This window comes from Vicia villosa, linkage group LG4 (genome assembly GCF_029867415.1).
Source record: "Vicia villosa cultivar HV-30 ecotype Madison, WI linkage group LG4, Vvil1.0, whole genome shotgun sequence".
NCBI lineage: Eukaryota > Viridiplantae > Streptophyta > Magnoliopsida > Fabales > Fabaceae > Vicia > Vicia villosa.
The window spans coordinates 73886099-73911238 of NC_081183.1; the positions used below are offsets into that span (position 1 = coordinate 73886099).

Here is a 25140-nt window from a genome sequence, read left to right on the forward strand (position 1 = left end):
CCGTGGGTCCTTGTACGAAGCCCAAGAGGAGGCTATCCGAGGGTCCTTGCATTGTAAGCCCAAGAGGAGGCTATGGGAGGGACAATCCAGGGTCCTTGCATTGTAAGCCCAAGAGGGGGCTATGGGAGGGTCACTCGTTTGTACAAAGCCCAAGGGGAGGCATGGTATAGTTGGTTTGAGCTCTTAGAGCGATTTCACCGAGAAACCATACTCTATGTCCTAACCTAAACTAGTGGAGATTCTTTGCACGAAGCCCAATAGGAGGCTATGGGGAACCTAGTGTTGTACTAAGTTGAACAAGCATATAACATAATCACAAATGTGAACAAGTACAAACAAATATGCACAAGTACATGAACAATTATATGAACAATTATACATATATGACAGAGTGTGTGTATATAATGGAGTTTATGAAGGAAATATACCTGTAAGCATGATCCATTTGTATACACAGGGCTCGGGACTCACACTCGGGGAGAGGTCCATTTGAGTCTATGTAAACAGGTATTCACAAAAGGGCTTGGGACTTATACCTACATGGAGGCCCGTGGTATATTTTTGGGAAGATTTAAAGAAACCTTCATTTTTGGTTTGTTATTAAAGTTAAAACAAATAGATTGAGCTATGTACAAAAGGCGTACAATGAAATACCTAATTTCATGTACTAGAGTGGGTATGTACAAAGGGGCTTGGGACTTATACCTACGTGGAGGCCCGTGTTTTATTTACAAAACATGGTCGACGCGTTGTTTGAAAAAACGGTTTGAAGATTTGTTTTGAAAGAGTTTTCTGTACAAAGAAAAACTGTATAAAGAAAAGGAAAGGGACTTATACTCTCTAATATTCGAGAGGCCCATGTTTTATTTTCATAAAACATGGTGGATGGTTTAAAAAAGAGTTGAAAGATTTGTTTGTTAAAAAAAACTGTTTGGAAGTTTATTTGGAAAAAGTTTTCTGTTAAAACAAAAACTGTACAAAGAAAGACGAAAGGGACTTATACTCTCTAATATTCGAGAGGCCCCACATCGTTTTGAAAATCAATTGATCAATTAAAAAGATTTAATCAATAGTTTCCTTTGAAAATCAAAAAGAAATGGTTTACCGTTTTTGAAAAGAATCGTGATCGCTCGTTTTTAAAACGATTTGAATTTTGAAAGAAATCAATTTAATCGAGATAAACAAGAAGATTGTCTTCAAATAACATTTAGATGATTAGGGTTTGCTTCAAAAAATATTTACAAGTGATTAAATTTGAAAATCAAATGAAAAATAATATTTAAAAGTATTAAAATTACTTAAAAACAAGTCATTTTAAAACCAATTAAAAATGTATCAAATAAATATTTTTTAATGATTTTTTTTGATATTCTTAAAATATATATATTAAATAAAGAGTGTAAAAAAAATGAAGGGAAAATAAATTAATTTGATTGGTTAATTAATGGGTTAAAGTTGTAAAGAAAATAGAGAAAAATAGTGTCAAAAAATTGGTTTTGTCTTCCAAAGGGCTTGAACCCACGCCCTTGTGCTTACTACTCAAAACATGAACCAAGCGAGCTGCGCGTGCAGCTTGTTATTCATACGCTTCCAAGGAATTATATTTTAAAACAAATATTTGAAATTTCCAAACCAAAAAACGCGCCAAGAACACAACCCTAACTGAATTTTGAATTTCTTCAAATCTGTGTTGTTTTGATCAGGTAAAGGGTCTATTCCACTTGGTTTTTCATGACGAACATGATGGTGGTCTTTAATTTCATTTATTTTCACTCTAAGGGGGTCAATTTTCGCATGAACATGAAGAACCCTAAAACTGAAATTCAATGTGAAATCGTGTATGTGCAAGTTATGATGCAATTGATTGAGGGTTAATGATCCTCATAGGTGCAGAAACAAGATGGCATGTTCATTTTTCATTTATGATGCATGTATGATGGAGTTTGAAGTTCATGAGCACTTACCTCAAAAACGGCCAAACTGGAAATTGAAATCGTGCCTGGAGGTGTTACAGATGCTTTGTATCAATCTGGATAGCTTCAATGGACCTTATGTGATGTGTTTGAATGCCTGGAATGAACTGGAACCCTCTTGATCACCTTGTGGTACCCGAACTGCAGTTTAGCTCAAGTGAGGATCAAGCTAGTTGATTTTGATGTTTCAGATCATGTATGATGGTTGGAACAGTTCATGTGAAGTATATGGAGTGTGTTTAGATGATTAACTTGGACAGATATGGCCTGGTATGAGAATTGATATGTTAAGGCTCATTTTATGCAAATATGGTGGTTGAAGAGTGATTCTGAGATTTAGGGTGATTTGGGGTGTATGGATGGATCAAACACATCCCATATGATGTTTGTGGTTTGTGGGAAGCATCACTTTGGTCAGAACTTGCAAGAGATGGAGGTTGAGTTTTCTACCTCACTTTGAAACACATGACTTGTAATTCAAGAAAGAAGAGAGAAAACCTATAATTGTGAGGTTTTGGTGTGAATTGAAGAGTGGAAATGACCTCTATTTATAGGCCAAGAGTTCTGAACTCAGACCTTTGCAAGTTGCTTCAAAGTTTGATGATTTGGCTTAAGGGATAGAAAGGAATCTTTTACATTAATGCAAAATGGTTAAAGTGACCAAACCATGGTTAAAACTCTAAGCTTCTTATCTCTTTCCATTCTGATCTCAAATCAGAAAAATATCATTCAATCATTGCTTCTATGCATCATTACTTGGATCATTTGGCAAATTGGTTCATAACTTTGCAAAAATGGCTTGAAATTTCAAGTGAAAAGTTCACTAATGGCAAAATTCAAAACCATAGCTACACTCCATATTTTTTCATGCTCTTGGACATTTTAGAAAGCTCATGTTGCATACTTCAAAACCCTAGTTGAAAGTTTCTTCAAACTCTTTAAGGAAATGGGTGAAAAAGATCCATGAACTTTGAGAAAAATGAGATTTCAAGTGAAGTTTTCAAAAAGTACCAACTTTGAAGCACCATATCTCTTAAATGGTTGATCTTATGGAAAAAATTTATATGTGTCAAAGTTGTTTATTGGATCAAAATCTACAACTTTCATGTTGGAAGTTTTTTTCAGTTTGTAGGTGAAATTTTGAGAAAATCCCTTTCAATGTTTGGAAAAAACCATGAAAAACACTTAGAAAAATTTTCTAAGTATGAAAGTCAAACTTTGACTTTTTGATTCTTGATTGATTTTCTTGATTTTTCTTGATCAAATGACTTCTCATATCATATATTGATGATTTAAAACTTCAAAAGTCATGGTTGACCAAAATTCCCCAAAAGTCAATGGTGATCTTGTACAATTGACTTTTTCAGACGAATCGCGTTTCTGGAGATTTCAAATGAAACAGGCTATCCTCATCAAATGAATGGTATGAATGGATCACATTGAAGCATTAGAGGATATTGAGCCATGGTTTGAGTTGTGACACCATGTCCTGATTAAAAAGTCAGTTGTTCAGTGAATTAGGTCAAAAAACCCTAATTGTCGACCTGATGAAATTGATGACTGTAGGTATTGAATTGAGATGCAATTTCCATGGGATATTGTCATAGGGATTATTTGAGGATGATTGAAACCTTTGATTGACTTCCTGGGGGTTTTTATGGTTTCCCAAATGTGATCCCTGATTTCAGTCCCTGATAGTTCAAAACCCTGATCTGAGGATTTGTCTGATCAATCTTTGTGTAGGAGATATTATGAGCCAATGGATTAGGTCAAAATGATGCACTTGAGGTCTTGATATCATGTCCCAAGCCATTAGGTCAAATTCTGAGCAAAAGTCAAGAGTATGCTATCTTCAGGCAAAACCCTAATTCAGTCGATTCAGAGCTGTTGAGTTTGTTGAAGTGAATCTCTGAGGACCAAATGTTGATTGTTGATGAAGATGATTCCTTTGAGATGAAGGGAAGACAAAACCCTAATTGATTGTTACTTGTACTGATGAGTGATTTCCTGATTAAATCTTGCTGAGTCACAAGTAACAAATACAAGCTATGCAGTTTGTTAGAGATGCAAATGATGCATATGCAGATGATATGAGGTGGTATCTTAGGTCAAAAATTGGGGTATGACACCCCAGTATCATGAACTTTGGAACCGTGCCCTGATTGGCCAGTTTTGGAAGTAGCTTCGATTGTGCTTTGGTGAATGCCCCTGATTACTCAACACTTTGAGAGATTATTCGAATCTTGACCTGATTGCCTCAGATTGATTGAAAACTTACTCAATAAAGTATTCAATTGCTTTTGTGCCTCTGAGGGTGATCAGACTTTGAAATATTGCTGCCTCTGCTCAACGGAGTTCTGAAGACAACTTGTCCTTCGGGAGGAATAAAACTTTTTCATCTGAAGTTCATGATGGAAACTTTCCTGGTGTTAAGCACTTGTTCATATGCAAAGAATGTTTATTATGAGAAATATAATTCTAATGCAAAGATTATGTTTGTCTCGAAGTTAAAAGAAACCTTTTGAAAGGATGTCGTAACATCGAGTTTTTATGAAAGAAAGAAAAGATGGTGTGATACCAACTCAAGCGTTTAGCGGATCTCCTAGGAGTCAGTTTACCGTATTCTCGTGTATAGTCTGCTTTCAAATTAACGATGCTTCAATTAGGACTTTTAAGGGTTGTAACATGGTCAGGTTCACGGTTTGAGAAAAAAGGATTTTTAGGCTCAAATTATTTATCGGTGCCCACCCCCTTCATGATGTTCCCTAGTCCTAAGTTCAGTTAACTTGACACGAGCATTCATCTTTCAAGAGGAACTTGAGATGGTTGAGGAATTGATGAGGTATCTGGACACGGCAGTCACTTTACCTTTCGTTTTTTGGTGTTTTACCACACGACTTTGTTCTTTTGATGAGAATTCTTATTTTGTAATCCTTGTTTTGCTTTCGCTTTGCTTTTCTTCTTTTTTGTTTCCCTAAGTTTTTCCTGGACAAATTCTTTTGATTTTTGATATGGAAGTCCAGCGGGATGCCCTAACTTTTGCCTAAGTCACATGTTTTCAACTTGTTGACTTAGCGGGCTTTTCTTCTTTTTTTCTTTTCTTTTTTATTCATTCTTTTCTTTTGAACAAGTCGTGTGATCCTGAATTTTTGATTTGTTGGAATTGACTGTGGCTTCCTGAGTCCTTGGTTGATGAAGAATTACCATTGTGGTATTGTCATCTTTTTACCTCCTGATGTGAGGGATAAACCACAACGGCTTTGATGTTGGTCTTGACCTCATGACGTAAGGGATAAATTTGATGTCTCGACCTCCTGAGGTGAGGGATAATCGTTGTGGATTTGACTTTCCTCAATCTGTTGAAGGATAACCATTGTTGTATCCTTAGATGTGTGCTCCTGATGAGTTCCGAATGCTCGACCAGGTTAGCTGAACACTATCCGCCCCTGGGTTGAATATGAGGGTTTTTCTGAATAGAAAAGAAACTCCTACTTCGAAGGCTCAGAGGGGTTAACGAAGGTTTCACTCCCTTATATCTCCATTGTTTGGGAATTTGAAACAATGCCTGTACATCATCAACAAGGTTCTACTCAAAAGCATACCATTTGAGGTTCTTGGTATTAAGTTCATCATCCTCCCTTTGGAGTTTTCATGCTTAACAAGAGTTGAGTATCACAAAAAGCATAGAAAAACATATATAAGAGCAAAAGCGAATGGATTTTTTCAAGACAAACATATCCAATGCATTATGATTATAGTTCAAAAACAAACAAGTTTTACCTGCAAACAGTATTGCCCAAAACAAGAAAGCTTAAACATGAACATGCACGATGATTTAAGAATTGCCAATGTTGAGGAGATCCTCTCCGTATGGACTTATTGCTTCAAAAGATCCGCTGAGTTGGAGGAGAACTTCAATTCTGGCCTTTAAGTGCAAATGTGATAGCCTTTGTGTCAATCAGGTCTGAAACCTTGTCTTTGAATGACTTACAGTCTTCAATCAGGTAACCAAGTGCCCTATAGTGGTAAACACCAAGTATTATGTCGGAACACTTAAGATCACTTCTTGGAAGAAGATTTCGGAAAAGTCATACAGAAGTTGAAAGTGTCCAGCTTTTAGGGATTTGAGTCATGCCAGTGGTGCACAAACTCAAGATACAAGGCGTCTTGCTTATCCCTCGGTCGGGAGCCCCAACTATAGCTGCTGAAACAGAAAACACCATCATGGGTGGAGGAAACTTGTAATACTGTCGGTGAACAACAATAACCTCTACCACTTGGCCATCAAAGTCCTGACTTGAAACATACAACGGTTGGTGGGAATGAAGCCTCTGGCAGTATAAGTTGCAAGTGATTCTCATGAACTACTCCTCGGGGAAGAACAAAAATTCTACTTGCAGCAGATGAAATGGGATTCACCAGTAGAAACCATTATGAGTACACTCAAACATCTCTGCATCGAGCAAGTTCTGGACTTTTTGTACTTCAACACCTTGTAAGGCTTGACATTATGATCAGGTGCCTCGGAATGGAAAACACTGAGTATTGTCATCGAAATCAGGAGAGCTATCTATGGTGAGAAGCACCCAAAGCAAGAATCTTAACCAACTGAAATTCCCACAAGCAAGGAAGTAACTCAAATACAAGGCATTACGATTCTCATCAGCTTGTTTCTCTTACTCTTTCCGTCTCTGTTGACAAGCAAAAGTTGCTGAAAAGGAAACTCAAGGATGAGGAGGTGACTCGGAATATGAAGCAGAACCTTGAGAATGAGAGGTGCCTCCGCAGAACACTTGATTATTGCTTGGAAGAAGATTCTGGCAAAGTCACACGGAATTTGTAATGCTTTAGGGATTCGAGCAATGCAAATGGTGCGATGCTCAAGATAGACAATGTCTTGCTTATCCCTCGTGCGAGAGCCCTAAGCAACTTCAAAGACTTGTAGATCTTGACATCACGACCAGGTGCCCCAAAATAGAACTCACACCTAGTGTCATCATATTCAAGATGAAAGTCTATAGACATCCACGCAGTACGGAGCTTAACCAGTTGCAAATAAAGCAAGTTTGGAAGCAAGTGAGCGTAAGACAAGTCTTCAAAAAGAAAACCCAACTGAGCTTTCCTCTTGGTCACTCCACAAAGTTATTCCATGACTAATCTCTGAACAAACAATAAGAAGAAGTCGAGTCTGTGAGTCTGGAGAGAATACCAAGTCTGAATAAGAAATCCTCAATCCTGAACACCTGTTATGAATGAAATGTATGAGATGCATGATATGAATGCAATGCCATGTTCATTCGATTTCCAAGGAATCCTCATGTTGTGATTTTTTTTAGCGAGTAAGAGATGAAAGAGCTCGGCGCGAGGCTTAAAGATGCGATTCCTTGGAAATGAAAGGAACATGTATGCTAGTTTTTTTTTTGTACATCATTTTTTGGAAAGTAAATATGCAATGATGCAAAGTGGTGGGACTTTTAATGTCTCCCACCGGACAAGTTTGGATTTCCTCAAAGTTACACGACTCAGGTTCAAAGGTTCGGCACCAATTTGGAACTCCCAGTAGATCACGGGACCCAATCAATAGAATCAGAACCATAGTAACCCACTCGAACAAGAACCAAAGTAACCCTTGAACAAGAACCACAGTAACCCACGAACGAGGATAGCGGTAACCCACGAACGAGAACAGCGGTAACCCACGAACGAGAACCAAAGTCACCATCAATGTACCTGTTAAGCAATGATTGATTCTTGCCCCACTTACGGGTAAATCTAGGCCAGGGTAGGTCGAAAAGCCAACAGAGGATCGAATGTAGGCGCTATCATATGATATTGCCTCATTCCACCAAGCTCTGCCCATGGATACGTGATCAGATCAATCAGGCATACGCCTTCTGTCCGTCATGGCCACTCTAGTCCTAGTTCCTAAGGTATCACTTATGACCTGTGTATTGGGTCTTTTACCTCTTGAAACACCCACGCACGGATAAAAATCCAGACAGTCCAGAATATGATGCAGAAAAGTAAGAGCGCACATAAAATGCAATGCAAACAGGTAAATATGCAAAGCAGTAAAAACAACCAAAGATAAACACACAAGAGTCCGGACCCGCAATAGGTCGAGACGTCCCCAACAGAGTCGCCAGCTATCGCTACCGCGAAAATCAACAGAGTCGCCACTAACATATTTATCCTGAAAAGGAAGGGAATGCCAGTAAACCACAAAAACAAAACAACGGTCTCACAACCAGAGAAAAGGGGAAAGGGAGTCGGTTACGCGAGGGGAAGGTGTTCGCACCACACGCGCCCATCGTACTCGATGGTATCCACGCCTGTGTCTAAAACTATGGGTGTGTAAGCAAACTGCGCTAAATCTGAACTAAAATGCATGCCAAATGTAGGGAAAAGAAAGAGTTATACTCGCACGAGCCCTACCCCGCTGCCTACATATCCGTTTTGTGGAATCATAGGTACCGTAGCTCGGCTAACTAGTTTCTGTTTGTTTTGTGTTTTTTAGGTGAACGAGTTACATTCACACTCCGCTGCTCGACCTTTGGAGACTTATGCTGGGAATGGAGCAGAAATAACAAGCTCTTAAGAAAAGAAAATCAAAGAGTGTGGTTTGTGTTTTAAAGAATGCATGAGAAAAACCTAAGCTAAGGGGGAAAGCTTGCTACCTAATGTTATCATACAAAGGGTACAAGTCTAAACTAAGCTAGCAACCTATGGGAAAGAATAGAAAGCAAACAATAATATCTCACAAACGAGCTCCGCTCGTAAAGCAAACAAAACCAACAGCACTGGCCGAATGGTAGAAAAGCGGTCCCGCCATAGCCAAGGGGAGCGGATCACCCAAGTCAACCAAGCATTAGACCTCGCGAAAATGATCGGGCCATAGACAAGAGGAGCGGATCCCTCTCAGCAACCAAGCCGTCACAGATCTGAAAGGAAAACGATGCATGCGTACACCGAGCATCAACTTCGAGCGACGCGAGCTATAGGAAATGCGGGGGTCCGGCTGCATGAACCCTTTTGACATACTTGATAACAAGATCTTGTGCAGGTTCAGAAGCGAGCCACGCGTAGCGTGCGCATACTGAACAGACTCGATGAGACTAGGCGGGGGTTGATTACTAACCCTTTCCGCATGCCTTCTATGAGGACTTAACGGAGTGCCATATAGGACTTATTACACCATGACTCCCTGCCACAAAGCACAAATATAAACACACCAACAAAAACAGAGCATCTTTCGAGGACTTGGCCAGATGAATTTCTAGCTCCTACTTCTCCTGTTAAAGGATGATGCGAGAAAGCGATAAAAGGGACAAGGAGACAATACCAAACAGATAGCAAATCCGCAATGAGCTAGCAAGCGTAAGCAGAGAAGTCCGAAATACTTCGCGTAAGCCATCATCAAGCAAAGCGAGTCAGAAAGCATCGTCGTGAAAATAAATCACGAGCGACATGTGGTACACGTCGAGCATAACCACACGAGCAACCTGTAAGAGAAACAATCCAGACAATACAAGAGTATACATCTCAATGAATGACAGATCAGGTGACTGGCATCGGAAATAGGTTCGTGTCCCACAAATAAAGTGGAACACGACGCAAATCAATCGCACCGGAAGAGAATTCGTGTCCCACAAATAAAGTGGAACACAAAGTAAGTCGAATCGCAATCGAAGGCTCTCTCAAAGTACCTCGCACATCTCAACAACCAAATCAGTAATAACAAGGAAGCATGCACCGACCATAGAAAATACTAGCAATTAAATTCTAATTAAATCCTAAACAAAAATCTAACAAGATTAAATTATTTTTTTTATGACATTTCAACTAAAACTAGAATAGAACTATGTAAGAAAAAATTAAAGTTTAACAAGCAAAAGATTACATATTTTTTATTATCTCTTTTTATCAATGCGAGAAATCTAAACAAACATAATATTTTTCATGGCATTTTATCAAAGAATTAGAACTAAACTACTTAACAAAACAAATAAATTCTAACAAGCAAAATATTACATTTTTTTATGTTATTTTTATCATGTCAAAAATCTATCAAAGATCAATGTTTTTCATAGATTTTATTATGCTAAAAATAATGGAAAGCAAACTAGTTAAAAAAACTAAATCTAAAACATCAAAATCATGCATACAGGGGGTGAACTACTGGAAATATGGTGTGCTATGGAGTAAGGGCGCCAAGCCCAAGCTTTTGACCCAATGAATGTTTATTGTTTCAATTTTCAGCCAAAAAATCGGTGGCAATGGGCTCATGAGGGGGGTGTGCGCAGGGATTTTCGTCCAAGGCCCAAGGGATATGATCTAGATCCCTTTGTTTAAATTTTTTTATCATTTTTCTCAATTAACAATAAAATCTAACTAAACTCTGTTAACCAAATTAATCTCAGATTAAATCCTATGTTAACTATTATATTAACGATTAATCCAAATATTCACACACATCACTATCAATTAATGCTCATATTAAGACAACTAACCTACAGTTTATGCCATAACACTATTTCAATTGAAAAGAGGAATGGAATTAGGTTTACGTGATAATGTTGGAGTCTTAGCTCTCCTTCCTCACCACGATTCAACGGCGCCGTTCTCCTTCTCCGGTGAAGACACTCTTCGCGCCTCCGTGAGCGACGATGTCACCTCAACTCTCGTTCATATCGTCTCAAATCAACATCGCACATCATATGACAGTTCTTCCTCGGTCGGAGTTGCTCCGACGATTCTTCGGGACAGTCATTGAACATTAACAAACTGGTGAAACTCATGTAAGTCCTGATGCTCATTCACATCTTCAATTCATCATCCTGTGAACCTTCTCCCTCTTCTTTCCATATTCGACTGTGTTTCGCTTCTCATCTGTTGTTGTTGCTCGTTAACGTCTTGTAGCATTTTTGGTGCGTGAACATGGATTGAAGGTGAACGATGAATGAAGAAGATGAATAGTAATTATGCTGCGTTGACAAGATATTGCAATTATCGGAGGGAGATGAAGATCTTAAGATTCAGAGACCTTTCGATTGAAGAAAAGTATGTAGATGTTTCGGTTTTCTTGTAGGATTTATGGAAGGTGAAGATTGAAGAAGATTCAATGATGGAGATTCAACATTGACTATTGGAGCTTCAAGAAACGGTTACAGTAAATTCTTGCGATTCAAAATGTGATGCTGTATGATGATTTTTCCTTATCTTTGATCGAGAGTGAGTTTGTGAGAGATTGGAGGATCATTTGTCTGGGTTTTAGGTTAAATTCAATGGAGAATTAATAGAATTCGGGAAGAAGATGAATGAAGGTTTTCTTCTGGTCCTTGGTTCAGAGCGTGAAGATTGGTTATGAGGAAGAGAGTTTGTTACATTTTCGGTTATCCATTCTGTTACTCTCTTCTCTATGAATTCTCCTTTTTTTTTCTCCCCCTCTGAATCGGTTCCTTTTTACTGTTATAAGTTCCTTCCTTATTGTGATATTTTTTCTGGTTTTATGGAACAAGTGCAGGGCTGCGGTTCGGTCTGGTGCAGGGTTGAAAAGCGGCTGGTCTGAACCATTATTTGGATCTTGGAAATGCAGGGTGAGGTTTTGCGCAAAAGGGATGGTCTTGAAGAATTGAAGAACACGTGAAAGGGCATTTAGATCTTTTGATGGTTTTTGACTTTGGTCCCTGTCATACCCCAAAATTTGCCCATCTCATTTCACCTTTCAAATGCTCAAAGATCTCCAATTGCTCAAAGTCACCTATCTCCTAAACAAGTGCCTCTGAACTAGGGTTTTGCTTTTCTCAAAGGAAAGTTAGGTTCTGATATCTCCAATGGACCTCATAACCTCTCATATTCTTCAAAGGATCCTCATGCCAATTTTCAAACTCTGATTCAAAAGATTTCTCACCCAATGACCCAAACGATCAATAGTCAACTAGTTGACCTAAAAGTCAAACTATGGTCAAACCACAGTCAAAACTTATGATTTTTTGTCAACATCTTCATTATGAAGTATAATTCATCATTTGATCAAGGATTGATCATGATCCATCAAGAAAAGCTCCAAAATCATCAAAACCTAAGTTTCTAAATTAGGGTTTTTAAGGAGAAAGTCAACCCAACTTTGACAAGCCATAACTTTCACATGGGACATCAATAAATTTCCATCCAAAGCTCAATTTGAAGGAAATTGAATTATCTACAACTTTGACTCTCACAAGCCAAGTCCAAAAATGCTTCATTTGAGAGATATGAGCTAATACACTACAGGTCCTTCTAAAAGATCGCCAAAAGACATTTTTTTCTCAAAGCTCATAACTTGAACATGGTAGACTCAATAGAGATGAAACAAAAATGAGCTTTTAGAGGACTCTTTAAGATTTCTAAAAATTCCTAGAAAATGTTCATACCACAAAAATTGTGGGGGATATGAGGCTCAGAAGTTGGTCAATTTTCAAGAAAAATGCAAAAACCTAATTGCATAATTTTGTGTTTTTGGACTAATGGGCCTAAAACATGGGTCCCAAACGTGTCCATAGGATTTATGAACATCCTTAAACTAATTAATTTATTTTTATAATATTTATTTTGTTTATTTGGATTTTAATTCATTTAAATACAAATAAATCATTATAAAATATGGAAAAATTAGTTTTAATGAACGATTTGATTTTTAATCAATTCTAAGCAATCAAGAGGGCCAAATGTGATACAAATTTCGTGACAAGAGGGTTGGGAAAGATTGGATCAAAATTGATACAAATATAGCAAGAATTTATACAATATTTTCAATCAAATATCAAGCTTGGAAATCATTTGATTCCTTCCATCCTTATAACCCTAATTTAGTCCCATATATATAGAGAAGGAATTCAGAAGGTGAGGGGACAAAAATTAGAAAAAAGAAATAGGGTTTCAAGTTCCAAAACTTCTCAAACCTAGGGCACGGTCTAAATAAGGTTTCCAGCAAGTTTCAAAGCGAACTAACCATCCCATTCTCTTTTTGAGGTATACAAGGGTAAGGTTGAATCAATAGATACGTTGTACTAAGCCTAAAACGCACATGTCATGTTCATCTTTATCATGCATGTGTAATTTTCGTAGCTTACATTCTGCCGCGTTTTACCCTAATCTAATTGCATGTTTGAGTTTCTTGTGTGATTTAGAGAAGATCTATACCGTTGGAACAAAGTTATGGCGCACATAACGAAATTCACCATTGGTAGGGAAAGATGAAGTTCCTCATCAGTTTCGTGTTTATAGGTGTTTCCAAGCCAAACAAATATCACCATCATGTTCGCAAGGCCGTGTTTAACTGATCTGGGCAGATTGCTTTATTGTTCATGTCGTCTTTTGCGTGTTTCAAAGTGCAGGTTTCATGGAGGCTGGATGCAAGGGAAATTCGCAGGTAAAAGCATGGTTAAATCCGCAGCAATTTCCGCAGGAAGTTTGTAGAAGACAATGAACAGTAGCATTGGATATTGAATTCGCATGCGTGGCACGGTCGTGGACCATCATTGGCTGGTTCAGAAAAAGGATTTTGTCTCTCTCTCTCTCTTTTTCTCGTATTACGCGTCAGATGCCCATTGGTCATTCAAAAGGTCAAACACTCGCTCTCTCCTTCCCATTGGTCCTCGCTTGCTCATAAGGGGCCCAGGTCCTGCACATATTTGACTTTTCTTATTTTCGTTTTATTATATATATATATATATATATATATATATATATATATATCATATTTTATTATGATACAATTAACAAGAATGTAAAAGCGGCTGGTTGGTGTGCTATTCACATGAATGATCTTCAAGACCTGGGTTCGATCCCAGGCTTGTACGAAGGTTTTTTTTCTTTGCAATTATCTGCAGGTTCAGTGTTACGCCTCCCACGCAGACCACTATGCACCCTCATCCATCACCGTCAGATTAATGATTGAATAAGATCCAACGTAAAAGAGGAGAGGGGCGCACCATAGACCCTCTCAAACGCACAACACCAGATCCCAGCTAAGTTTTATTTCTATTTTTTTCTATATTTTTATTTTTAATATTTTCTTTACTACTTTTCTTTTTGCTTTTACTATAACTTTTTATATTTTATTTATTTAGTTTTAATAGATTAGTTTTTTTAATTTCATACTCATTTACTTAATCGGAAATTCGACTCTTCTCATAAACATTAAAAATAATGATTTTTAACAATAACAAATTATTATGTTTATATATGCTTTCAGCTAATTAAGTAGATAATTATTTTAGGTTAATTTTTATGCCTTTAAACCCTGAAATCATCATGATCACTAATCATTGTTGTTGGTAGGTGTTATTCGTTAACGCATTTTTAGCCTTATAAACTCTGTAGGTCACAATAAGTTTTCTTTTTAGGATTTGTAGATCTTTTATCAATTAGTATTTAGATAAACTAATACACTAACCTTTCTTCTCTTCTTTATGCCCAAATTTTCAGGGTTAATCAAAGATATTCCGACTACGCGCCATGACAACTGAAAAGCTAAGTTTTGATCCTTCTTTCTTTTATTATTATTTAAATTATTTTACCTTTTATTTTAATTTTTACCTAGAGGTTAAATTGAGGTTTATTTTCAATGCCAAGGAATTCCCTATACACTCACTCCCTATTATTTTTCTGTTTAATTCTCAGATGTTCAGAGTCAACGTTCGAGGAAGATCAAGGCATTCGAAGATATGCCTTTATTTTTTCTGTTACCCTATAAGGGTTTTCGCCCTTTAATTTCCCCCATCCCCGCAGGTGTTTATTGTAATAGCGTAGGAAATTTGATTTCTGCCTTTATTTTATTTTAATTGCGTGGTTAGTAATTTAGGGAGTGATAACCATGAATTGAACGTAGATCACCTAATTACAAGATAAATGTCATCGAAGTTAACCACATGATTGTTGCACCCACATACCTTTAGGATAATCCCTCTCGTTGCCATGTTGCCTTATTTATTTGTTGCCTGTTGCCTCTAATTATACTAAATAGTCAAGTCCCCCGATTCTGAGGATACCTAAAGCAATGTTGCCTTTAGAGTTATTGAAACTCCCTCGAAGCTGCCTCGGTAAAAATATGATGATTGTCCCAATTGCTAAGGTATCCTCGCATGATGCCTAAAAAATTAATGACTATTATATCCTTCCCTTAGACTACCTGCCCTCGTTATGGAAAGGGACAGTCTTATGGCGAATGGTTACTCGATGACCCTTTCAACATCCAATTGAAAGACTTCCTGCCCTCTTATGGTATGGATAGACCCTTTCGCCCGAAAAGCTAAAAGAACGATTTTCAAACTTAGGGTAGTTGCTACTAATTGCTTGCTCTAAATTCAAAACTCTTTTCAAATCAAATTCAAAAAAGACTACACTTATTTACAAGCTAAATTTCTTCTTCGAAATCTTTTCTTATTCAAAATCTTTTCAAACAAATTCAAACAAACAAGTGAGCTAAGCAATTAAGAGCCCATGGAAAACCATGGATGCGAAGGGTGCCTTACACCTTCCCTTTGTATAACTTACCCCCTGAACTCAAAGTATTTTTAAAAGGTCTTTTTCTGTTCTTTTAGCCTTTCCTAAAATTGGATACAATAAAAGTCGGTGGCGACTCTTGCTATCTGCAACATTTTCAATAAAGTCAGTTCACCGTATTACAGTCCCAGTGAAAGTTCTTGTAGCATATGGAGATATTTGAATATTTTGTGTAATGGACATTGACTTGATTAATCAACTTAAGTATGTTGAATTCAAATAAACTTCTCTTTTTGCCTTTCCAATGGTTCTTTATTTCCTTCCCATTTAATGATTTACGGCTCAAACAATAAGAATCAAATACTTGCATTCCAGTTCCATATCTCTTGGTTTTGATATTTGTCTTAACATCTTGTACCAATTACTTGCAACCCAAGTGAACCAAATGAATAAATGAGGGAATCATAACATGAAAAACTAGAATCATAGTCCATCGTCTGATGATTAGTAAAAAAACCTTCATGATGACTTATGTGCTAAGAAATTCCACCCAACATTCAAACTTTTATAATATTAAGCCATCAATCTTCAAGTCAACTTTAATGAACATCCTACCCAAACTTTCATCAAGTAACTTGTATTACAAGTCATAAGCATTGAGACGAAGGACATGCTTTGAACCACAGAAGAACTCTTTTACTATTTTTATTCAATTTTTGAACGACGAAATAAACGTCGTGGATAACTTATCGCACAAATAAAGAGGGCAAATTTTGGGGTGCAACACTCATCAAAGCTCTGAAACATCTCCAAAGTTGAATTTGATCCATAACATAGAGGTAAATTTTTGGAACTTGCACTTAGTCATTACGATAGTCATTTGCATGAAACTTGATACCATTCTATTTAGAAACATGTATGGATTAATTGCCCTGAAGTTTTAGGGCTTCATTTTTTGTTGTGAAAATTTAATTATGAAAATAAATTTTAGGGTTCATCACTGATTTCCAGAAAATCAAATGTTTGAGCGTGAATAAATGTTTAATAATTATACGAATGAATTTTTGACTAAATGCTGATCATGTTAATGTTTTACTTTGTTGAAATTGATCAAAGTTTGAGAAAATTTGAATTTATGCCATTGTTGTTCTTGTTGCTGATGAAGTGGGAAAATTTGTATTTGAAAACTTAGTTTGTTTTAAGTTTCATGCAAGTCATTCCTATAATGTCTACATCATTCTAGTGCAATTGCTAAAGTGTGTGTTATGTGTGTGACCCTTAGGTCTGGGTTCGAATCCTCCTCGCCCCAGACCTTTTACTCTTTTATTTTTTCACATTTTACACAATTATTTCATGTTGTATTGAACTTAATGGGCCCAATGACAAATGCGTGCGCATGGTCCAGTGGCTAAGTTTTGTGTTACAAGCAAGAAGGCGTGGGTTCAACACCCACTAAGGCCAAAAGCTTAATTTTTAACACTTGTTTGTTTTTAACTTTTATTCAATCTTTGAAAAATAACTAAAAATAGGAAAATTGATCTTTTTAATTTGTTCTTTTTTTTGTTATTTATTTATGTTGTCTATTTTTATATTATGATTAAAAAATCCAAAAATATTTTTTATTTTACCATTAAAAAATAAATCAAAAAAATCATTTTCTTTTATATGTTCTCTTCAAATAAATTGTGAATATTTTTGTGAATTTCATTCTAGGGTTAGGACCATGTCTCCTTGACTATACCATGTATCCTTAGACTAATTCTCTTTTGGAATTTGGTATTTAAATCATTAAAAAAAATCAATTAGGTTTAGGTGTGATTTCAAAACCATAAGTTTCAAAAGCTTAATTCAAAAAATATCTTGATCTTTGTTCATCCATGATAAATGTGATTTGTTTACCTTGATAATTATCTTTTTGGAAACAATAAAGTGCGGTAGCAACTCGGGTTAAAATGAATGAGCTAAGTCTTTCCCATGGCTTTAGTCTCACAAATTTCACAGCTACACCCTGCAACTGTAAACTAAAGTCATCAAGATATCCAAAAACCATTCAAACCAAACAGAACATTAGCATACACTAATATATGTTAAAAGGTTCATGAGCCAAATCATGAAAATTTTGTGTTTCTCCTTTTAAAGGAAAACTTTTATATTTGCAATGTTATTAGTTAATGATATTTTTTTACCAAAATACTTATAATTTTTTATGTTTTATTTTAATTAGTAAAAAAAGTACCATAGTGGATATATCAATTATTTTTACTTATAAAGGTTAATCTTGAAAATTACTAACAAATAATAGTTTACAAATTAAAAAGTATTATAATTAGTTGAATAGCAAGACAGTGGTATAATTAGTATCCATAATCTTATATTTAGAAAGTGAGAGTAAAATGGTAATGTTAAAGTCAAAGACAAGTATAGTAATCCTATTATCTATATGAGATGCAAAATGATTGTTATTAATAAACACAAGAATGAACCAAAGAAATAAAAAAGGAAAGAGACATATTTAGACAATAGTTTGTTTGCCTTGTTCATGGTAATGAACCATCGACATTCAAGTATATATAGTGTTCCACCTTACTTTGAAATAACATAATCATTCAAGAGAAGTAAAAGTATATAATAATAACCAAAGAAGATATGATGAAGAACATGAGAATTGGCATACTTATTTTATTCCTATATTTTCTAGCAGACTTTGTTGCAGCTCAATCTGGAGTCTTTGAAATATCTAAATTTGGTGGAAAACCAAATGCAGATATTACCCAGGTAATAATTATTCTTGTTGAATTGGCAATGAGAAAACAATTAGTTTCTAATAATTATTCTTGTTGAATTTACAATGAGAAAATAATTAGTTTCTAATAATGTTTCTTGTTGATTTGAAAATGAGAAAATAATTAACTTCTAATAAATTTTCCTTTCATAAGGCCTTCACGACTGCATGGAATGAAGCCTGTGCATCAACAACTTCTGCAAAAATTGTCATTCCAGCTGGTACATATAAGATGGGTTTATTAGAAGTTAAAGGTCCTTGTAAGGCTCCTGTAGAAGTTCAAGTGGATGGCACAATTCAAGCACCTGGGAACAATGCTGATCTTAAAGGAGCTGAACAATGGATCCGATTTGATGATATAGACTCCCTTACAATATCAGGGAAAGGAGTTTTTGATGGTCAAGGTGCAGCTGCATGGAAAGGTGCTTCAGTTGCATGGAAAGATAAATCTCATGGAAAAGGTTCCAATAAACGTGCAATTGTAAGTATTAATAACCCAAATAGTTATATTCAATAATTAAAAATATTACTCATAATTAAGTTTTTAGGTTGAATTCAAACAAAAAAGCATTATAATTAAGTTTTTTGGTTGAATTCCAACAAAAAAGAATTATAATTATGTTTTTTGGTTGAATTCCAACAGAGTTTGTATTTTGCTTACTGCAACAACACCATGGTCACTGGTGTTACATCTAAGGATAGCAAGTATTTTCATTTTATGGTTTTGGGGTGTAACAACATTACATTTGATGCCGTCAAAATTATAGCCCCTGATGAAAGTCCAAATACTGATGGAATCCACATGGGAAGATCAAATGGTGTTACAATTACTAATACCAATATTGGAACTGGAGATGATTGTGTATCATTGGGTGATGGAAGCCAAAATGTAAGGGTCGAAAATGTGAATTGTGGACCAGGACATGGTATAAGTGTTGGAAGCCTTGGAAAGTATCCAAATGAAGAGAATGTAGCAGGTTTTATAGTTAAGAATTGTACTCTCACAGAAACTGAAAATGGTGTGAGGATTAAGACTTGGCCTGATACACCGGGAAAAATTACTGTTACTGATATGCATTTTGAAGATATTATCATGAATAATGTCATGAACCCTGTCATTGTTGACCAAGAGTATTGTCCATGGAATCAATGTTCCAAAAAGGTAATAATCACTCGCATCTTTATTTGCTTAGTATTACGCTTTAATGTATATAACTAACATTTTCTATGATTTAGAATCCATCACAAATAAAGCTAAGCAAAGTTACATTCAAGAACATTAAGGGCACATCTGGAACATCAGAAGGAGTGATTATTATTTGTAGTAGTGGTGTACCATGTGATGGCGTGGAGTTAAATAATGTTGATCTCACATTCAATGGAGCACCTGCAGTAGCTAAATGTTCTAATGTCAAACCCATAGTTACAGGAAAAGCTCCTATTTGTGGAGCTTCTAGTTCAGCTTCAGCATCAGCTTCAGCTTCAGCATCACCTTCAGCTTCACCGGCTTCAGAGTCAGCTTCGCCTTCAGCTTCTCCAGCGTCAGATTCAGCAACTTCATCTCCTAAAAAGTCATCTCCTAAAGAAGAAAAAGGACAAAAAGAACAAAAAGAACAAGAAGAACAAAAAGGAGAAAAGGAAGACGACAATTAGACAAACCATCCCCTTAATGTGAGGATGTAGTAGTATAGTCCTATAGGAATACACATGTGTATTAAAACTATTTTCATGTATATTTATTCTTTCTCATTAAAAATAAAGTTCACATAGTTTGTGTAATCAGCGAGTTAAAATACATTGTTCAATATACTTGAGATTTATATTTTCGATTGTTTCATGAAAAGATGTGAAATGTACTAGGTTGTACAGTGCTTAAATGAATAGAAATGTTAGGTGAACCCTAAAATGTAATAGGATTGACTAGATACTTTAACCATAACTAATCACTAAAGTAAAATAACATCATGCCAATGAAAACTCTTATCCAAAAAGATAAATTTCTAAAGGGATAGAAAGGATGAAAGAAACAAAATACTCTATAACTTAATAGCACCTAGGGGAATAGAGGGAAAAAGGATCGCAAAGTCATAGAGCATTCTGTAATACTTTGGAAAATATTCAAGGCGTGCATGAAGTATGATATAGGTATTGTGTGACTTAGGATTTTGTAAATACACATAGAAACTCACATAGTGGTCCAAAATTCTCGCACTTTAATTGAAAAAATTACTTGGAAATTCTATCAAGATTGTTCATAACCAATTTAGGTGAATTAGTTTACTAGTTCAAAATAGCACAAATGGAGAAAAAATTATGATAATAAATTGCAATCTATAATGTTACTGGTGTATTAGTTCACTATTTCAACATGGCATGAATAGAAAAATCATTATAATTTTGGACGATCTATATGAACATAAGAAAAAGGTTAGTCTGAACATAACTACAATTGAAAGACACTACTCCGGTCCTAAACATTTTTTTCTCATGAAGCCACCCAATTTCATAAATATTATGGATGTAACCAAAGTTGACTGCAATTGCAGTGTGATTTTAAAATCTCACTGTTAACCCACATTTTGTGAGTTAATACATGTCCTTATAGTATTTAGTTTAGTTTTATTTTATGTTTATTTGTTTATTTTACCTGCATTTGTATTGTTGTAGTCAAATTAGTATGGAGTACATTAGGTGCTCTCATTTGTTAGTTTAATTTATGTTTTGTGTGTAAAAGTTAGCCATGCTCAAGCTGAGACAATACTGAACTAGTCTGCCGATGAGTTATGTGTTAAGGAAACTTAATCCAGAAAGAAACAATACTTTCAAGCTACACGCTAATGAAGAGAGAGTGGAAAGAGGTACTAATTGTATGGAAAGGCTCGGTGGGTGCTGAAATTGAGAGTGGTAATGATTCAATTTCAAGAATGAAAAAGGTGGAGCTAAAAGACAAAATATGATAGAAAGGTGCACATCTTGTCGGGTCTCCCACTGCTGTCTGTTGGTACAGATATTCCATCTTTGTATGCTGAAGATGTTGAGAATTTGTGGGCTGGATACAAATTCTTGAATTTAGGCCCATGATCGAGGCAGCCTAAGAAACCCTAATTCTTGGCCTATATAAAGAGCTGGAAGCAACATTGGAACGGGTTCATAAATTATTCCAAGTTTATAATACACAAGTTCTTGAGCGTGTGTGCAAAAGTGTGAACAAGTCTTCTCTCCTCCTCCTAGTCTGTGCTCGCTGATGTTTATTAGCGTGAATGGAGTTTCCTTTTAAAGACTTAATCGTCTCAAGTTTTACTCCAAGTTCCTCTTAGGTTGATATCTTTTATTCATTTGATTGTCTTAAGACGTTTCCTTTTAGAACCATGTTCATTGGTTGTACTCAACTCACTATGAGATAAACTTCTTTTAGTTGATCTATGTGATATTAATATTAAAAGTGTGTTTATGTTAGATGATTGTGTGTTTAGTACTTGCTTTATCATGCGTTTAAAATTCCAACACTTATTTCTTTGATTGACCACCTTAGAGATAGGTAATAGCTTGTTGTTATGAGAGATCTAACAACAAATGTATTTCATGCATAAAAATGGTTGAAAGAGTAGGATAGATATATTCACTTGACCTAGTTTGCTTAGACATAAGAAACTGCAACCATTAAGAAATATCAGAACACTTAATAAACGTGTATTAGGGTTACAAGTGGAGCTTAGAGATTTATTTTCCTTTCCCTTTTATGCGTGCTTATGAATGATGTAGAAATACTCCACCAGATCCTTCTAACCATGTCTGTCACGACACCACACATCATTAACACACAAACACACTAAAGATATTAGTAGATCATAAGATCAAATATATTTCTCTTGATACTTCTACACACATTTTTTTACTTTATTTTGCTTTACTTTTATATGAAAGATGGATTAAAACCATCACCCATTATTATTTCTTTACTTATGCTTAAAGTGAAAGAATAAATTTGATACAGATGTCATATCTAAGCAGTAACATTCCTTGTGGGTACGATACTCTTTCTTTTATCACTTGCTATGATAAAGAACATGTATACTTTCAAGTGAAACCTTTAAGAATTATACGAACACTCACCTTTTGCAGTATTAGAATCTTAAAGTTCAATTTACTTCTTAAATGTTTTTCAAATGCCTCCCTATAATAATACACAGTACAACAACGCATCACAACACCCGCAATGACTACAATCGCAACTCCTGCAACCGCAACCACCATTTAAAACCAGGATTAAAACCCTTAAAAATTTATTATTTTCACCTTTTTTTAATAAGCCAGAGAAGTTGAATTAGAGATGAACACAAATGCTGCTCAACCATATTAAAAAGGAAACTAGGAAAATATATCAACCTATAGTTACCTCACTAGGGAAATTACTTGAACGCTACACATCTACCTGGATCAATAACCCAATCCTCCCATTTAGAAGAGGTTGAGCATTAGAATTTGACGTGATACCACTCTTAAGTTATAAATTTGATATATTGAACTATTTCCTATTTACTGAAAAATTCCTCCTTTTAAAAGAATGACATTCCTGCCATTCCCTAGAATCCAACACATTAGATCCCAAAACACACATGAAATGTTGTCAACAAATCTAACTTTCAATAGTGAATAGAACTTTTCCATGTGCATGGTTATTGATCCTGCTACTTCAATATTAACAATACCTAACCATGTTGAAACACCCTGCCAACCACCATGACTTTTAATGCATCTCTAAAACAGATGCAAAATGTCTTCTTCGGTATCAAAGAAGAATGGCCAGACAAGGTTGTGGTTGCCTTCATTAATTTTTCATTTTGCAAGTTTATATTTGATTTGCAACTAATTTAGAAATGCTCTCCAGCAAAACACTTTAATGTTACTTGTAATTTTTGATATCCAAATTATATCCAGATCTAACAAATATTTCTCATCTAGACTAACCTCTTATTTTTCTAACTCTGAAATAACTTAATAAGAATTCTTGATAGAAAAACCTTCCCTACCTTACTTCAAAAAAAGGGAATCCTCTTTATCAACTTCAAACTGGATGGACCTTAGGATACCCTAAAAGTTTGAAAATTTGATCTTTTGAGCTTGGTCCAAATTGACAAATAAACACTAATAAACCAAATATCGACATACCATATGCACGGGGGATGAGAACTATGTAGAAACTATCAAAGTGTGCTTCTTAAAACATTTTAACCTATAAAAAAACAAAATCATTATTCAAGTTATGACTAAAAGGATTCAAATAAATTATGACTCAAAGGATTCAAATGCGTCAAACTACAGGCTATATAGAATTAGATAATTCGCCATTATTCGTATTATTCACATTTCTTATGCAAGGTTGAAACAATCAAAAGACCAAAAAAAAAAGTAATACAATATGATACAATGATACTAGTAGATAGATTAAAAAACTAAGCGCAGTAGAAAAACTTAGGAAAGTAAGGTTATGCATTATCGCCATGTCATAAATAATATATACTCAAATGCCACTAGAAAGGATTTTATGTTGAATGAATATATTTAGAACGAGTTTCAATCAGTTGGGTTTTCAACAACAAAAGACTAGAAATGGCTCTTTAATTTATCCATTGTAGTTGCAATACTCTTCAACAAACAGTATAAATAAAACCTTACCAAACTCTCCCTGTTTCTGTTTCTAAACTTTGTAATGATAATCAAGTCCAGAGTCCAAACTACAAAACATGATGCAAATAAACAAGTATAATAGCAGCATAGTTAATCGTAGGGAAATTTATTTACCCACCTCCCTATTTTCTTGGTCACCTCGGGTGAAAAATCCAAAATACCCTCACTTCGGAAATGCATTTCCGAAAACTTTTTTTTTTCAAAATTTGTCTTATTTCGGAAATGCATTTTCGAAAACACCCATTTTTTGAGTTTTCAGAGATGCATTTCCGAAAACACCTTTTTTTTTGGAGGGGTGTCTTCGGAGATGCATATCCGAAATATTCCAAGACCAAATTGGTCTTGGAATGATTCGGATATACACTTCCGAAAGTATTCAATAATTATTAAAAAATTAAAATCAAGGTGAATCAATACAATTAATAGGTATAAAATCAAGGTGAATCAATAAAATCAAGGTGAATCAAAATTTCCTAAACAATTTTAAAGTTAAAAATTATTTTACTAATTTATATAAATCAAAAACATTTTAATTCCATAAGTAAATTTTGAATTATATAGAATTAAATATAAAATTTATTCATTAAATAAAATTAAGACAAATTTTTTTTTTTAATTTTTTTAAACTAAGTAAAAATTATAACTCATTTTTAATTATGAATCAGAATAGAAATATATAAATATATAATAATAATTATTAATTTTGTAAGTGAAATATATAAATATATAATATATAAATATATAATATATAAATATATAATAATTAATATATAAATATATAATAATTATTATAAAATAAAACACTCATTTTTTAAATTTTTATAATTATTATATAAAAATATAAATATATTTAAAATTAATATATAATAATTATTATATAAATATATAATAATTTTTATAAATATATAATAATTATTATATAAATATATAAATATATAAATTAAAACACTCATTTTTTTAATTTTTTTTTGTAAATACATAATAATTATTATAAATATATAAATATATAAATAAAAAATTATAACTCATTTTGTAAGTGAAATTATTTTAGTTTTTTTAATTAAAATTATTTTAAATTTTAAAATATGAATCAGAATAGAAATATATAATTATTATTATTCATAACTCATAAATTATATCAAAATATATAATTATTATTATTCATTACTCATAAATTATATCAAATTTATGATATATGAATTAATTAATATC

General features: G+C 34.6%; 1 protein-coding gene across 1 annotated transcript; it reads left to right on the forward strand.

Moving 5' to 3' along the window:
- Positions 1-18068: 18068 nt before the first annotated feature.
- On the forward strand, positions 18069-20066 carry LOC131599253 (polygalacturonase-like). The gene is made up of 4 exons (XM_058871674.1): positions 18069-18233; positions 18395-18721; positions 18884-19402; positions 19477-20066. The coding sequence occupies exons 1-4, from the start codon at positions 18105-18107 to the stop codon at positions 19891-19893; spliced, it is 1392 nt and encodes a 463-aa protein (XP_058727657.1). The 5' UTR covers positions 18069-18104; the 3' UTR covers positions 19894-20066.
- Positions 20067-25140: the final 5074 nt, after the last annotated feature.

What these genes read in the sequence shown, in the direction of transcription:
- LOC131599253 (XM_058871674.1), top strand. Translation starts at nt 18,105, where the DNA reads ATGATGAAGAACATGAGAATTGGCATACTTATTTTATTCCTATATTTT. An exon ending in GTTCCAATAAACGTGCAATT is followed by an intron (nt 18,722 to 18,883) that starts GTAAGTATTAAT and finishes GAATTCCAACAG; the next exon opens with AGTTTGTATTTTGCTTACTG. An exon ending in GGAATCAATGTTCCAAAAAG is followed by an intron (nt 19,403 to 19,476) that starts GTAATAATCACT and finishes TCTATGATTTAG; the next exon opens with AATCCATCACAAATAAAGCT.